The sequence below is a fragment of the Mus pahari genome, chromosome 3 (genome assembly GCF_900095145.1).
Source record: "Mus pahari chromosome 3, PAHARI_EIJ_v1.1, whole genome shotgun sequence".
Taxonomy (NCBI): domain Eukaryota; kingdom Metazoa; phylum Chordata; class Mammalia; order Rodentia; family Muridae; genus Mus; species Mus pahari.
This window is the reverse complement of record NC_034592.1, coordinates 105,952,395-105,970,248: the sequence shown is the minus strand read 5'-3', so window position 1 is coordinate 105,970,248 and position 17,854 is coordinate 105,952,395. Positions and strand designations below refer to the sequence as shown.

The following is a 17,854-nucleotide window of genomic DNA, read 5'->3' as shown; positions in this document are numbered from 1 at the left end:
AAAGAAAGAAAGAAAGAAAGAAAGAAAGAAAGAAAGAAAAAGAAAGAAAGAAAGAAAGAAAGAAAGAAAGAAAGAAAGAAAGAAAGAAAGAAAGAGAAAAGAGCTTTTTGATATGCTTAGATCGCTTTTTAAGTTTACATTCTGTGCCTGCCTGGGTTAATCCTTATGGTACAGATGATAGTCATGTCTGACTTGAAATGCTTAAAAAAAAAAAAAAAAAAAAAAGGTTGGGGTTGCTTATTCTGAAAGATAAGGTCTTTTCAGATCCCATGTTATTTACAGTAAAAAGAGCTCCGTTTTGGTAACCTTCCAGACCGGAAAAAGAAAGACTTCCTCCTTCGGTTGGACATTGCCTGTACTTACTGGGCACTTCCTTGAGGAAGAGGATGGCCTATCTTCTAAGAAAGTTTCTGAAAGTTAGTTTGCAAAAACTTTGAGATAGATATGGGGAAAGTGTTGCTGGGAACCAGATCTTTCCAGGAGTTTTAAGAGGTTACAGCATATGACAAAAAAACAAAATCGGTCTATCATCAACAAAAAGTTGTGTGGTTTTTTCTTTTTATCACTCAAAACCCCTCTATTAGTCAACATCTTAGGGTCTCCTCAAGTACATATCTGTGTTATCCTGAGTCCCACACTTTAACCATACCTTGTTTGTGCTTGCTTGTTTGTTTGTTTGTTTTTAAGCTTGGAGGATCCTTAACAGGATGGGTGCAGCGAACTTTCCAGAGCACCCAGGCAGCTACAGCTTCCTCCCAAAATTCCTGTGCAGCTGAAGAGAAGGCCACCCACCCTCTGCCCAAGGACTGCCCTGTCTCCTCTTACAACGAATGGGACCCTTTAGAGGAAGTGATAGTGGGCAGAGCTGAAAATGCCTGCGTGCCACCATTCACAGTGGAGGTGAAGGTAAGCCATGGCTACCATGGGTCTGGGAGCCCGTCCTCAACGTCTGCAGCCTGCATTCCGCTGCAGCTCTCCTCTGCAACTGCCTTCACTCCACTGGGGCAGGGGAGTGATTTTTAAGGTATTTTGCTTGATACCTCCAGGATTTGGTATTTACCCTTTTCTTCCTTCTGGATATCTCCCTGGGAGTTCAGGAGAACTTTGGGTATTCCTCCATATTGTCCTTTACAACTTGTTAGTCTGGGGTCTCACTTTTTGCCCAGTACTCATAGCCATCTTCACAGCTTCTGGTCCCTCCTTCACTCCAGTCCAGACCACTCACCCTCTTGCCATCCAATCTAGACCTACACTAGGAACTCCACAAGATATTGCCACAGGACCTCACACTTGGCATAGCTGGAATTTCAGTTGCTGGACACCTCTAAGCCAACGCCTTCATTTCTTCCTTTTAATGTTTGTCAGTCTTGTTTAATCAAACCAAAACACCAGAGATCTTTGATTTCTCCTCTGTCACATCCTCCACATCAAGGATCCAATCCCTTTTGTTGAAAGGAAGCTTGTCCCATGCCTCAGTCTCTGCCCCAGGTCTGGAGCCCATCTCTTATTGTTGTGGTTAGCTCCCAATGGCCCCTCCCTATTCACTCCCCTCTCCAGACTGTATCCTGGCCACCATTGGAGTGACTTTTTTCAAACTCAGATTTCATCATGTGATTCATTGTGCCCTCATGGTTCCTCTGCTTTTCATTATTATTATTATTATTATTTTCTTTATTTACATTTCAAATGCTATCCCGAAAGTTCCCCATTACCCCCCCCCCTGCTCCCCTACCCACCCACTCCCACTNCTTGGCCCNGGCCTTCCCCTGTGCTGGGTCATATAAAGTTTGCAAGACCAAGGGGCCTCTCTTCCCAATGATGGCNGATTAGGCCATCTTCTGCTACATATGCAGCTAGAGACACGAGCTCAGGGGGTACTGGTTAGTTCATATTGTNGTTCCACCTACAGGGATGCATCCCCCTACAGTCCTTGGGTACTTTCTCTAGCTCCTCCATAGGGGGCCCTGTGTGCCATCCAATAGCTGACTGTGAGCATCCACTTCTGTGTTTGCCGGGCACTGGCATGGCCTCACAAGAGGCCGCTATATCAGGGTCCCTTCAGCAGAATCTTGCTGGCACGTGCATTAGTACCTGGGTTTGGTGGCTGATGATGGGATGGATCCCCGGATGGGGTTTTTCCACCTCCCACCTTTCATTGCTGAAGATAAAGCCCTCGTGGTAGTCGGGTTTCTTCACAAGCTGGCTCTTTGCGCCTCCAAGACTCTCAGTTTACTTATTGCCTCCCCTTAGAGGTGCGTTACTGTAGCACATATTCATTTCTATTCACGTTTCTTTCTCTTCCAGTATTCTACCTGAATTTCTAGCAAAGAAAGACCCATGCCTTTGCTGGTTTCCTGCACTCCCTTCTGCAACTGCCTAGCTACAGAATGCCTTTCTCAATTCCTTCCAGAATTTCCTAGCAACAAGCAATATATTCCTCTTTAAAAATAAATCCCTAGTATTTATTTGCAGTATTCTTATGGCCAGGATCCTTATGGGCTAGTGTTCATTTTTGTAGGCAGTTCCTAAGATCTTGTTCATCATGAGTTATAAATACATCTTGAGTGTACTTGAGCTCTTCCAAAATACTTACATTTTCATTTGTAATAAAGAAATACATCTGTAACAGCTTCTCCTTCACCAGGAGTACACTGACATAAAGGAGCTTCATTTCTGTTCGGAGAGATACGATGTCTATTGATGCAGATTCTAAGTATCTTATGCCACCCAGCTGAGGAGGCAGTGGAAGTGTTAGTTACAAGCATTCTGAAGGAAAACAGTTCTTAAGTGAAACCTGGCAAACACAGCAAAAGTTTCTTCCTATTGTTCTTCCTATTGATCATTGAATTTTGATGAACAGATTAATTTATATGCTATCCTCCTATTTTAAAATAAAATAAAAATAAGGCATAGTGTATCAAAGAATTTTCTTGAAAAGAAGTATCCCTGACCATTTTGATTGGGAAAATTCAAAATCAGGTAATAATTTATCATTTAACCAGTCTTTGAACTATTGACCACTATGCACTTGTGAGATCTGACCTTAACTGTTTTTGGTTCATATTGTGTATGCCTGTGTGTGTGGTTGTGCATGCCTGTGCAAATACTTGTGCAGCCAGAAGAGGGTGTCAGGTCCCCTAGAGTTAGAGTGACATGTGGTTCTAGGCTGCCAGACATCAGTGCTGGGAACTGAATTCAGGTCATCTGGAAGAACATCGAGAGCTTTTAACCACTAAACCATCTTACCAGCCCCACTACCATATGACCTTATGGAATCAGACTTCTCAGGCATCATCTGAAGTGTTTTGTCACTGCATTTATGACTTTAGACTTTGTAGCTTAAAGTACTTGTGGAATGAATGCCATTAAAGTCAGGAGGCTTACATTAAATTAGCTATTTGATAAAAGTTGGAGAACTAGTCTTATCAGCTGCTTGCTTGACCTTCAGAATTCCTATTAAGTTTACAAACTACCTCTCAGACTTAAACTTGAAGGTATAAAGGTACATGTTGCAAAGCACAAAATATGGAAATTACAAGTCATAGTTTTATGAATCCAGTTTGCCAGGTACATCACGAAAATGTGCTTGGAGTATAATAGCTATAGATTAGCCATATTGGTTTCATTTACTTTTCTGGCTATTTCACATGACACACTATGCTAGGTATTAAGGGAGAAGAAAGTAAATAGGAGATATATACATCCCCTAGGAGAGAGACAGACAGACAGATGGATCTCATGAAGCTCAGGCTAGTCTTAAACTTGCTGTGCATACAAAGATGACCTTGAGTTCCTAACCCCCCTGACTCTACTTTCCAATTCTAGGGTGACAGACATATGCCACCAGGCCTAGGGACACAGATAAGTTACTCGACTTGAGAACAATAAAAAGTAAAATAACGGCTGGGTTTGGTCGCACACACCTATAATGCCAGCAACTCACAGGATTCAGTCAGGAGGATCTTGAGTTCAAGACCAGCCTAGCCTATGTGGCAAAACCTCATTACAAAAGAAAAAATAATGATAAAATAATGTTGTAGAGTGTCTCTAGGTGAATAGAGTTTATGTTATAAGACATATGTTTTGGGAATTTTCTTCTCCATTAAGGAATAAGAAACAGCTGTCAGAAAACACTATTTCAAAAATGTGATGGCCTTTTCTTTTTGTAAAACATACTAAATAGTTGCTTTTGTCTTTGAAAAAAATAAAGCCATTGATAAAGGACTTTAAAAAATACTATTGATTAATGTAAATGTAAGTTTATTGCCAGATTAACAAAAAAGATTTGTCTATCAGTATTTCTTAGCTCTCTAGAAGAGAGTGTTTGAAAAATTAATGTGGCAGACAGACTCTGCACAGATGGTTTTAGGATGTGGGGGACCACAATGTTTCCAGGGCTGCAGCTCCATCTCTGCCACAGGTTATTAAAGCTATCATGTGCTACAATAGAGTGTTTCTTAACTGGAAACGCTTGGTTAATGATCCCTAACTCATTTAAGCAAGGTTAAAAAGGAAGAGTAAACAATTTCTAACTCTTTCTTGGAAAATGTAATTTTCCCTGATCATTAGAACTTTGTCCAGCATTTGCCAGACTATAAACTGCATAAACATCTGTTCAAATAACATTTTTCTCCCTGAATAGTTGACATAGTGTTTCATATCAAGGCAAGGTTGTCTCTGAGACTCCTGCCGGATACTGTGGAGTGAGACCGGCAAGATGACATGACTGTGCCTGCTGCAGTTCAGTGTTGGATTGTCAAAGGCTTCTTGTCCCTTAGTGGACTGTAGGGGATGTGCCTGGCATGAAAAGATGGGGCCGCTGAATGGATGGGTAGTAGTACCAGGATGTGTCGGAGACGGAAAGAAAGAGTCATTATTATCCCCTGCTTCTAGCTACTATTGAAGACTTTCCAAAGGGTAGAAAACTGCTTGTGGTGGTTGGGTGTTTGGTTTGGTTTTGCTAAGAGTGGATTAGCCATAAAAGTATGCAGATGTTTAGTGCTGATAGCATTTTACCCTGGGTGAAAAATTGACCCTCCTATTTGTCCATAGATCTTCAAAAGTCAAGTTAGTCAGAACAGGGACCAGCAATTTTTTTTTTTTTTCTGCAGAGAGTCAGACAATAAATGATTCAGGCTTTGCAGAGAACATAAGTCTAATTGAAGCTTTTTGATTCTCCGCTCTGCCATTATAACAGGAAAGCAGCCACGGGTACCGTGTAAGCCAAATAGTGTGGTATCTCCCCTTAATTGTGTGTTTATAAAAATAAGAAGCCTAGCTAGATTTGGCCTGTGCACCTTAGTTTACCAACATCAAGGCTGCAAAGTGAAGGAGCTGCTTTCCAGTTTGTTCTGTATCGTCCAGTCTGGGTCCCAGCCTCACTAGAAGCTGGATTACACTCACATATTTTATAGTATTAGTCTAAGATAAATATGGAAGCAGAGACACATAGCCTAGAAAAAAAATGTCTTTGCCATTAAAGACCTAGACATTTAGTCCCGTTCTGATGAACAAAACTATTAGAAATACCAAATGTGGTGGTACACACCCTTACTCCCAACACAAGTGGAAGGCAGGTCTCTGTGAGATCTGGGCCAGCCTGGTCTACATAATGAATTCCAGGCAAGCCAGGGTTGCAAGATGAAACCCTGACTCAAAACAAACAAAACCGAAACTCTTTAAGAACAAGAACCATAATAAATAATTGTAGTTTTAGAAGGCCTTACATGTCAAGTTGAAAATATTCAAGTTTATAGGGCATAGTAGCCAAGCCCGTGACCCTGCTTGGAGCACTGTCCAGCCGGAGGGCTGAAGTCCTTGCCCTGTTTGTTCAGGTAGGAAGTGAGCAAATGACTTCTCAGAGCCTTAAGTGGGAAAGGGCCATATGTTCGAGAGTCTGTCTCTTCGGTAGGATTGCCAAGTGCACTTGAGTCTTTTACCCTTTTGGCCCCTCTTTTCAATAAGATGCAGCAAACACATGCCCAGTATATTTCCTTAAACTGATTAATAGCTTAGACACATGCAAAACAATCTTAATAGAAACTTTTTGATTTTTATATTTTTGCTTATAGCCTTTGGAAGGTTTTTACATAGTTAGCGTCTAAAATACTGAAACTTTGAATTCGTGTATCAAATTACTTTCTTACCAAAGGGTCTGAAGTGACCTGAGATTGGATTCAAGATAATTGGTTAGTATGAAGTGTGAGACGCACTGATAGACAGGCCTCACAGCCTGGCTACTATTGCTGCACAGTTTTGTAAAATGCGAATTCTGTCCATTAAGAAAGGAGCCATGCATGATAAGACATGTAAAGCACATTTGAAAACAGTCCTAATCTTAACACAGTTAAAAGATCTTTTTGCCCCACAAAGTTCTCTTGAAGTAAATTTTTCCTGAAAGAACTCAGGGGTTTGTGGATAGTTTAGGGTCTTGGCTCAGTGTAGGGTCTTTATTCTCTTATGTTGCTTTATTTCCTCATTCGGATACTATAACAGGAGTATCTGCATCCTGTTTTGCCTGTGAAGCATGGCCTGGAAGATTCCAAGCCTGTACTAGGGACAGACAGCTGTTAGGGGCTGAGCATAAGATCTGAGGCAGAAGAATCAAAGGCCTCAAAGTATCAAGGTAACTCGGGGCTAGAGAGAGATGCTCAGTAGTTAAGAGCACTTCCTGCTTCTCCCAAGGACCCTAGTTTAGTTCCCAGTTCCCATGTCTAGCACAGCTCAGAACTGCCTGTAACTCTAGCTCCAGGAAGTCCAGCACCTTTTTCTGGCTTCTTTTGACCACACGTACACACATGAAAATAAAATTAAATATTTAAAAATATATGACAAGATGATTCAGAGATCCTCATTCAACAAATCCTGGGTATCTATGCAAAGATGGGCTAGCTCAAGGCTAGGGATCAGCTCTGAGCAAGATCTCTTTGTAGTCTGGGCCCCTCTCATGTATACAAGTGGTTGTTCACAGCCTGTGAACCTACCTTCCGCTGCGTCATTCTCCTGTAATGCTTTCATTTATGTTCTTCTGCTTCCAGGCCAATACATATGAAAAGTACTGGCCATTTTACCAGAAAAATGGAGGCCTTTATTTTCCCAAAGATCATCTGAAGAAGGCTGTTGCTGAGGTCGAAGAGATGTGCAATATTTTATCGATGGAAGGAGTGACCGTGAGGCGGCCTGACCCCATCGACTGGTCACTCAAGTATAAGACTCCTGATTTTGAGTCTACAGGTCAGTGCTGTCAAGAAAGTAATCCCACAGAGCCTTGATTTCCCATTTTCTTCTTGGATATGTAAAGAGAAGGTTCTAAGGATTTCTTGAAGAATTCTTTTACTTATGAATCCTTTGAAGCTTTAGAGATTATGAGGAAGAGTCCGGTTCATTTTGATGTGATTGAGGTACACACATTCTAAACCTCTAAGTGTGGTAGGCATTGTACATAAGAACAGTGAGCTGCCCTTGATCTTCCTTATCAACAGAAATTAAAAGGGAAATAGAGGGGCTGGAGCTATAGCTCAGCAGTTAAGAGTGATTTCTACTCTTTGCAGAGAACCTGAGGGTTCCATGTTCACAGGGCCCACATCAGGCAGCTCATAATAGCTTGTAATTCCAGCTCCTGAGGATCTGACACCCTCTTCTGGCCTCTCACACAGACACAGACACACACAGACACACACACACACACACACACACACACGTGTGCTTGAGTTCTATAATTTATTTTTTAGAATAATATTAGCTTGAGTTCTATAATTTATTTTTCAGAATACTCTTAGCCTAGCTTTTAATTGTGTAATACTGCCCATTAAAAATTCTGTTTCTGTATCTTCAAAGAAGGCAGGACCTACAAGTAGAGAAGGCTTGGTGGTTCAAAATTTCTCTCACTTTTTCCTTTCCATTTTTGCTTGACAATACCACCCAACAGGGGATTCTTGTCAACAATCCATTCTAGTGTGTATCATTACATTTGCCCTGTTTTATATGAATATATAGACATACAAAGGTTTTGGTAAAATTTTCCTACAAAGACATGTTATACATGCTTTTAATGTCTTGGAAGTTTGAGTCACTGAGGTTGTCATGGGACTCTTTGGTCTGATAGGTTTGTACAGCGCCATGCCTCGAGACATTCTGATGGTTGTGGGAAATGAGATTATAGAAGCTCCCATGGCGTGGCGCTCACGCTTCTTTGAGTACCGAGCCTACAGGTCAATTATCAAAGACTACTTCCACCGTGGCGCCAAGTGGACAACAGCACCCAAGCCCACAATGGCTGATGAACTGTATGACCAGGTAGGTCCCTAGATATAGGCCAGCTTGTCAGTGACTGTCCCAACTTATCTGCAGAGGATAAGAAGGACTTCTCTGATATTTTGCACATGTCATGTATTTTCAGTTTTAAGAACTGATTATGTTTAGATGAAACTAACAGCAAATGTTAATGATCCTAGCAGCGGTAATAATAGCTAGCATTTATTGCTTACTCCGAACCCAAGTCCTGGGCTCAGGATATATCATCAATCATATTTATTCAATAAGAATTCTAGAAGGAAGTGGTATGATTTCATCACAGGGAGAAGAACTCATCCTAAGGCACGCTGCTGTTCACTGCTCGAGCAACAAAAATCTTTAGGCTAAAGTCTCTCTTTTTCCAGCAAAATTATCTGGTGTCCAGGACAGATAGGATCGCAGTGAGATGACAGATGCAGCTAAGCACTCATCTGCAGGCTCCGCACCCACGAATTCAACCAACTGTAATATAATAATGTTTTTGAAAATTATGCCTGTCTTGTTGTTCAACAATAGTATGGAGTAGGGTTTATTTATTTAATGCTTGGGTTACACTGAGGACTAGAACTACTCTAAAGATGTTCTAAAGGATCTGCCTGTAGGAGGACAGGCATGGTTCCTATAAATGCTATACAATTTTAAGTAATGGAATTGTTCATCCATAGATATTAGAATCTATGGGGTACTAGAACCAAACCAAATACAAGGGATCTATGTCCTTATTAAGCTATTACTCATAGAGAAGTCACTTATAGAAATAATTTAAAAAAAATTATTCTAGGCATTTAAAGATAGAAATGAAAAAATAAGTCAGGCAAATCCAAATGTGGCAGAGAGGCATGGCATCTCATTTTAGGGTAGGAATTGGGCTCAGGACCAAATTCCTTCTCTAAAGGAGTGGGGTGACTTCATCCCACTGGCTCTCAGCATTGTAACAAGCTGCACGCATGCGTGCATGTGTGGTGGGCTGACTTCAGGATCAGTCACTGCACTGCACCACTTGTTTCTGAGCAGCAGGAAGTTACTCTAATGCCTGGTTTTACATTTTGTGGTGGCGATGGTTTTATTTTTTTGATTTGTTTATATTACTTATCTGTTTGCTGTGGCAAGGTACTTAAGAGAAAGAATCTAAGTGAGAAAGAACTTATTTTGTTTGGCACCTTGGTAAATTTCATTGGCTGGCCCCACCCATGTGCTTTGGCAGAACATTGTGTTGGGAGAAGCATCCAGGAGATGTTTGCCTTCTTGGCAGACAGAAAAGAGACAGGGGATACAGAAAAGAGACAAGGGATACAGAAAGAGACTAGAACAAAATAGATGTCCATCCCCAGGACACTCTCCTAGTAACCCACTTCCTCCTAACTAGGCCTCACCTCCTAACTTTCACCATCTCTCAATAATGTGGTCTTATGACTCCATCAAGGAATTAATCCCTTAGACTAGATCCCTTTATAATCCAGTTGTTTCTGGAAATGCCAAGGGATATGCTTCTCTAATCACTTCTACTTTCCTTAACCCAATCAGATCGGCTGTTAGAATTGATCGTCACGGACCCACATCTTTTCTATGGGTGTTTTAATCAAGAGTTGATTGGAAGTAATTTGGGAAATGGTGGTATTGAGCTAACTAATTTTTAAAATCATGTATATCCTTGTAAATAAGTTCATTAAAAAAAATGCATTGTGTGTGTTTGTTCTTGTTCCAACTAGAATTATCCCATCCATTCTGTGGAAGACAGACACAAATTGGCGGCTCAGGGAAAGTTCGTGACGACTGAGTTCGAGCCTTGCTTTGATGCTGCTGACTTCATTCGAGCTGGAAGAGATATTTTTGCACAGAGAAGCCAGGTTGCTAAAGGCTGGCTCTGAAATCTCACCTACATCATTGCATTCTCTACTCCTAAATTAACAACTTTCAGATTCTACACACTTTTGGTTTTCCAAACTTAGAATGGACTCTTTTAAAGATTGTTTTTTGTTTGTTTGTTTTTTGTTTTTTATTTTCAGGTTACAAACTACCTGGGCATCGAGTGGATGCGTAGACATCTTGCTCCAGACTACAGAGTACATATCATCTCTTTTAAAGACCCCAATCCAATGCATATTGATGCCACCTTCAACATCATTGGACCTGGTCTTGTGCTCTCCAACCCTGACCGTCCCTGTCATCAGGTAGTAAAGTTTTTAGCACACCAGAAAAGCTAGAGACCCTAGCAACTTCATTTTAAGCCAAAGACTGGCACCTTCAGTGATTCTAATAATAAATCTAGCACTGGTCGGTGGCATTAATATCAGACTTTGAATTGCTCATGGTATATTTACAAGATGCTCAATGTGCAGAAGTCTACACTGCTGTTGTGATGTTCCATATAGTACCATCAGACTTAGATTTTAACCGTTTGCTGTTGTCAAAGCGTTGAATTTGTGTCTGACTACGTTATTATTCAACAGTGATGTCCTTACCATTTTCCAATTGTGGTTCAACAGGATTGTAAGCAAGTGACTTCAGTGTGGCCAGAGCGATGCCACTGAACAGCAGTTGTCTTCCCCTTCAAGTGGGTCAGACTCTCCTCAGCCTGCCCCATTCTGGGGAGGAGCAGATCTGCCAAGCCTTGGCTGCTCTCTCCCTATCTCCCTCAGCCTCTTGCCTCTCAGTCCAGCTGGACAGTGAGTTATTTGCAAGGCTGCAGGGCGCCTTTTAAAAAGCACTTTCCTGCTGTGCACAGTTCATTTCTATCCCTGATTTTCACACCTAATGACCAGGATGACTCATTTCATTTTAGTAGAATATGTTGGTGTTCTAAGTGAGTGTATGGTTGTACGTAGAGATGGCTGACTTGTAATGGATAGCTAATGGCAACTATGGTGCTTTGAAACTACATCTCTGACATTTGTCCTTATTCATGGCCGTACAGAATGATGGAACTGTGGACCATACAGACTGTGAGTTTGGCAACATCACAATGGTGTTCTCTTATAATTAAATAGGAGGTATTTAAATTTTCTTTAATGAGGAATTGATCTTTAGAATTTAAAATTTTGAACCTTGAAAAGCTTTAATAGTTCTGTTGCTTGATAGGGTCGCTGGGAGGAAAAGATCATACACAAGCATTTGCACACACACACACACACACACACACACGTAATCTTCTTCGTCATCATCATGTAGTTCAGTTTGTTCTTTGACAACTTCAGACATATGATGAATTCTTTCCTTAACTCTCTCATCTTCCTAACCCAACTCCTCCCTGCCAGTTCCTTCCCAGATTTATGACCTTTGGGTCTGTTTTGTGGCCCATTTGATTTGAGCTTACTCACCAGAGCATGGTGGTGTCACCACTGGGTACAAAGTGAAGACAATGACCTGTGAATGGCAAACAGTTCATTAGGGAAAGATGGGGCTGAATCCCTCCTCCATCCATGACTCACTGTCAACAAGCCAAAATCATTCTCGTACAGACCTGATACAGGCATCCACAGCTACTTTAAATTAGAATTTAAACAAAAGTATCAACTTTTAAACATTTTGGAAATGGAGGAGACAAAGAGTTGCCAAAAAGAGTTATCAATGATAAGGAGAGCTGAGCATGATAGCACATGCCTATAATCCTAACTACTGGTGATGCTGAAGTAGGTGGATTGCAAGATTAAGGCCAGCCTGGGCTACATGGCAGACCCCATCCTAAAAAAGTAAAAAATAAGGGCTGCCAGAAAGTAAATAACAAACGTGGATTTAATTCTGTTGGGCTGTTTGGTCTTACAGATTGATCTTTTCAAGAAAGCAGGATGGACTATAGTTACTCCTCCAACACCAGTCATCCCCGATGGTAGGTCTACTTTTACATCCTTCCTGATCAGGGATCTTCACCTGCAGAGTAGCCAAGTCTTACCAATTTAGAGTCGGCATTTCCCCCTCCGAGCAGTAAAGTAATAGCTAACCTAGAGTCAGGCTGCAACATGTGTTTGTGAGTCTTTCTTTTATAGAAAACAAAATTAGAAGACAGATTTTTTTAAAAATATTATATAAAACAAGATACGAGTATGGATGGGTTTGTGGTATTTATAGTTATGTTGGTTTATAATTTAAAAATATGTTCTCAGAGCTGGGAATGTAGCTCAGTGATAGACAACTTGCCTAGCATGCTTAAGTTCCTGGTTTTCATCCACAGTGGTACAAAAACTACTTAGAAGCAGAGCATGGTGGAACCGTCTGTAATACCATCACAGGGAAGGCAGGGGAAGGAGAATTGCAAGTTCAGTGTCATAGAGAAAAATTGTCAGAAGGAAAAAGGTAGTAAAACAGAGTGAGATAGTAAAATAGATAGTAAAATAGTGGGAGGTGAGGCAGGAAAGGGACTGAGCTGTCTGTCACTTCAGCATCCTTCCCTGGTAAGTCACTGCTCTAAGGAAGAATGACATCAGACATTCGTGGTTTAACAGTTGTTGGCTATTTGCAGATCATCCCCTCTGGATGTCATCCAAATGGCTTTCCATGAACGTCTTAATGCTGGATGAGAAGCGCGTGATGGTAGATGCCAATGAAGTCCCAATTCAAAAGATGTTTGAGAAGCTGGGTATGTGTGATGAATATAGCTCGTTGCCATGTGTGTTAATGTTCACCACTAGCTGAAAAAAAGGCATGCCTAGTCTAGTTGATTGAATTCAATTTCTGTTCCCTTTAAAGGTACCAATTTGTTATTTTATAAATGTGTGGTGCTTTTTGTTTCTAACAAGCATAGTCTTTAAAAGTTGGGGGTGTATGGTGAGTTCCAAAAACTTCCCTTGTCCATAGTTAACATCCTCTGTAATTCTGCTGGTTTCCTTGTGCCCAAGTGTTGAGATTTACCCATATTCAAATGAGTCTCTGCCTTCTCCAAAGAAGAAATTACTGAAGGTCCTTTGGAAGTAATTTAATGGTAATTGCATGTTTTGGGGGGCTTAGAAGGACACACCTGGGAAAATGATATGTATATGCATTAAGATCAGTTAACATGGCTCTGAAATGCAATAAAGAGTACCAACCACTCATTCCACTTTTTTTTTTTTAAGATTTTATTTATTTTATGTTTATGAGTATACTGTAGTGTCCTCAGACACACCAGACAAGGGCATCGGATCCCATTACAGATGGTTGTAAACCACCATGTGGTTGCTGGGATTTGAACTCAGGACCTCTGGAAGAGCAGTCAGTGCTCTTAACCACTGAGCCATCTCTCCAGCCCCACTCATTCCACTTTTAAAGAGCAGGTTTGACTTCTACTTGGGGCAAAGTTTTCCCATTCTACCATTTAAGTTTTAGACCAGGATTCTAATACCATCCAGGAAAACAGTGAAAGAAGTGATTTCATGTGAACCAAAGGACACATATTATGTGTGCGAGCCATTTAACATATCCTCGGGGTGAACTCGGATATAGCAAGGCAGCCTACTAGCTGAACTCACGTTCTTAAAATTTTGCTCTACATTCCAGATATAGTCCATAGAAGATTATTTTCCTACTTGCTGCATCTATCCGTAATGTGGAATCGGTTTAAAAATAAGATAGCCTGGCAGGTTTGAATTGAGCAGAATCTGATGGCTCAAGCCACTTTTCCTTGGCTGTCATTAACAAAATTTCTTGAGTTCAACTTTTTCATCTATTATGTTTTTTTCCAAAATTAAACTAGTGAAAAGTGACAAATAATCTGATTTGACAGTTTATTTTTGTAGTTAAAGACAAAATTTTAGACATAGAGAACTTCTATAAGTTTGACCAAGTAGCGCTGAGTCCCTCCAATTCAGGAAGAGTTTACTACGACCAGACGGGACACAGATGTTTCTTATCCCACGTTCAAACCTCACTCTTAGTCTTCAAGCCCCACGTAGGAGGAGTACCTTAGGGGAGGCTTTCTTGTGCCTCCTTATTCTTGTCACCATACAGCAAACACAGTAGCGACTGCAGCTCACCTGTCTCCCCAAATGAAGGAGAAATGGAACAGATTATCAATTTTACAGGCCTAATGTGTCTAACAGAACATTCTTGCCATTAGTTAAGTGGTCTACTCACATTGTAAGCATGCCCTTACAGACAGTGCCAAATCAAGCTAACTGCCTGGTCAGCCAAGGTAACTGAATAACCATACGACTCAGATATCAAACTACAGCTCTGACACATTTCCTTGAGTGTACCCTGATTGTCCCTATGCAGAGTTAACTTTTTAGTACTTAATTTTAATACTCCGTAGGCAGAGCTCATCCCAGGCTGTTGATTTGTGGACACAAAATAGAACGCAACCGGAGTCTCTGACTTTTTGTTGAAGATGTTGTATTATTAGTGGTGGGCTGGGTTAACTGAAATATAATCTATGATAAAAAGATTCAAGAAGAAAGGACCACTGTGGACCAGAGCGTCCAGAGGGACCTGAACCTCAGTGCTCCTCCGGGTGTCTTGACTTTACTCTCTGTAGAGGGAACTTCGTGTAAGTCCAGCTAACTGGCTTTGTCTTCTCTTTCAATGCAGGTATCAGCACCATTAAGGTTAACATTCGGAACGCCAATTCCCTGGGGGGCGGTTTCCACTGCTGGACCTGCGACGTCCGGCGCCGGGGCACCCTTCAGTCCTACTTTGACTGAGTGGGCGTGGTGTGGCTTGGGGCGTAGCCTCAGATCTACCTAGGAAGCAGCAAGGCCCTTCTCTCGCTGTCACAAGTGCATGAACTGTAGTGCTTTGAACAATCACATCCTTAACAGCCTGGGTTTCCAAGCCTGGGTTACTCTTTGTTGACGTAAGGAAGATAACTTTTGATAGGTCTTACTTTCTTCTCCTAAAGGTATTTACTATTTGGCTTTAAATATAAAAGTTCAGTCAGTGTATACCGAAGCAAAAATTAGTCACTTGAGTAACTTGGCCGCTAATATTTAACCATCTACCTCTGTTTTTAATTTTCTTCCCTAAAGGCAGCTTGAGATGTCGGTCCTAACCTTGTCTTTTTTTCTTCTTTGGTAGGCTTGTGAATGTTCATATTACTTTTTTCCTAAATGGGACAAAGACTTAGGCAAAAAAACATGGATCCTAAGTAGAATCAGATATTTGTCTCTTTTTCTAAAAAAGTAAAATAAATAAATTTGGGTGGTTTTTAAAATTTTTTTAAAAATAACCTCGACTATGCAAACACTGAAAGAAAAAAACAAAAAACAAAAAACGAAGTGACTTTCCCATAAATGCCTTTAACATTCTTGTGTCAACATTTGGTACTAAACTCTCACCTCTTACCTCATCTCAAGTGGGTTATCCTTCCATCTGTCGTTCCTTCTGTCCTTCCCTCCTTCCTTCAGAGTAGCACTTAGTGTAATAGAGTGAAACTTGTAGTTCCCATTCCTAAAGGTTGATGTTCAATATCTAACAGGTATAATGGCATCTTCGGTAATCTAAGATTTGTTTACATATATGCAAAATTATTTAAGGCTTAGAGTTTTAAAGCATTTTTTTGAAAAACTAATGCAGGTAAAACATGTGACATGAAATAATTTTAATGTTGGATATTATATATGTATTTTTATTCTAATAAACTTTTGTGCTCCAGATTGGATTTTATGAGAGTTTGACTTCTCAATTTAGTGTAAGCAACAAGACTGTAGCTGTTAGATGAGAGTTCTGTGTGTGTGTGTGTATGTGTGTGTGTGTGTGTGTGTGTGTGTGTGTGTGTGTGTGTGATGTGTGTGGAAGGACGTATGCACATGGGCATGTCTGCATGTGGAGGTCAGAGGTGAACCTTAGGTGTCCTACAGGCACCATCCACCTTCACTGTTGAAACAGGACCTCTCTTGCAGTCTCCCGGAGCTCACCACGTGTGCTGGGTGACGGCCCAGGAGGTTCAGGGATCTAGCTGTCTCTGCTGCTCCACGCTGGGATTATAAGCACATGCCTCCACACCTGGCTTTTGACTTGTTTTCTGGGGATCAAATGCAGTTGTCACGCTCACACTGAACCAGGATTTCTCCTCAGTGCCACCCTGGAGCAGAATTATAGTTTTCTGAGATAACCAAGGTATTCATTCCAAATTCAAACCTAAGACTGTATTCAGAAATGGTTGACAAAGACTTGTCACAATCCTAGCATTTGAAAGGTAAAGACAGGAGGATCAGGAGTTCCAGGTCAGCCTTAGCTATGTAGCCAGTTCAAAGCCAGCCTGGGCTACATGACACCTTGTCCTAGATTAAAAAAGAGGAAGGGTGCCGGGTGTGGTGGTGCACGCCTTTAATCCCAGCACTCGGGAGGCAGAGGCAGGCAGATTTCTGAGTTTGAGGCCAGCCTGGTCTACAAAGTGAGTCCCAGGACAGCCAGGGCTATACAGAGAAACCCTGTCTTAGAAAAAAAAAAAAGATAAAAAGGAGGAAGGAAGGAAGGGAGGGAGGAAGGAAGAAAAGGAAATGAAAGGTAAAAACAGGAAAAAAAGGGAAAAGAGAAGGAAAAGAAATGAACAGAATCAGATTTTGACTTATTGACTCTCTTTCTCAGTCAACACTGTCTGGATGTTTTGTAAGCACGAGGGGGCAGTCCTAGGCCCCTGAAGGAAATGGAGTCTCAGGTCTAGAGTTAATGGCTGCTTTTGCTCATGGTATCATTGCATAGGATGTGTAGTTAAAAATAAATCACAGGTCTCAGACATTCTTCTCACTGCTTTGTGTCATGTAGAGTGTAGTATGACACTTGAACGTATGTTGCTTGGGAAATGAAGGCACCTGTGGCGGCATGTAGACACCCGCCTCGCCAGCAAGGAAGCCGCCACACAACAGGATTCTTCTGCCCACGTTTATTGGGAGAGCTTGATTGCTGAGGCGAAAGACCCCAGCCCGAAAACTGGTGCTGCTTATAGATGCTTAGGATAGGCGTGGAGCCTCCTGATTGGATATGCCATCAGAACCTCATTAACATGCTCCGGGCGAGCAGTGACTCAGCGGATACCCGAATGCACATGCGCACATTGCTTGTTTATCAAGAAAGCATGCAGGAAGTCGGTGCCATCTTGTAATGGCGAATTACCTGGCTTCCCACAGCAGCACACTGGAGGCCCCCAGTCAGGTCCTGAGTGGCCTCTGCAGTTCTAATAGACAGCCTCTGCATCCAACTCAGTGGTACCTATTCCAGCCCTTCACTCGGCTTTCTCAACCAATCACATTCCATTTATCCCTGAGAAAACAGAGACCATTGGGCATCCATTCCTTCATATTCAGCTCCAGTCCCTGCAAACACTTGCTCACCGGTGCAGTACACTCCGCCTAAGGTTTTTTCCCTCCTGGCCTTTGCCTGCTAAGCCGATAGAGCTGTGGTTCTCAACCTTCCCAATGCTGTGACCCTTTAATGCAGCTCCTCATGATGCAGTGACCCTCAACCATAAAACTACTACTTTCACTGCTGCTTCCTAACTAATTTTGCTACTGTTATGAGTTGCAATGTAAATACCTGTGTTTTCAGATGGTCTTAGGCAGCCCCTGGGAAAGGGTCATTCAACCCCGAAAGGGGTCATGACCCACAGGTCATGTGAGAACCACTGTTCTAGAGAGAAATATCAGGCTGCATCTCA

The 17,854-nt window shown here is 41.6% G+C and overlaps 1 protein-coding gene across 1 annotated transcript in view; it reads left to right on the top strand.

Moving 5' to 3' along the window:
• Positions 1-15,847, top strand: part of Gatm (glycine amidinotransferase) — a 17,895-nt gene extending 2,048 nt beyond the window's left edge. Inside the window, exons 2-9 of the mRNA XM_021193052.2 lie at positions 631-906; positions 7,038-7,233; positions 8,105-8,295; positions 10,002-10,139; positions 10,299-10,463; positions 12,055-12,118; positions 12,749-12,865; positions 14,791-15,847. Coding sequence (XP_021048711.2) covers positions 631-906; positions 7,038-7,233; positions 8,105-8,295; positions 10,002-10,139; positions 10,299-10,463; positions 12,055-12,118; positions 12,749-12,865; positions 14,791-14,903 — 1,260 coding nt within the window. The 3' untranslated portion in view covers positions 14,904-15,847. The remainder of the gene's footprint in view (positions 1-630; positions 907-7,037; positions 7,234-8,104; positions 8,296-10,001; positions 10,140-10,298; positions 10,464-12,054; positions 12,119-12,748; positions 12,866-14,790) is intronic.
• Positions 15,848-17,854: the final 2,007 nt, after the last annotated feature.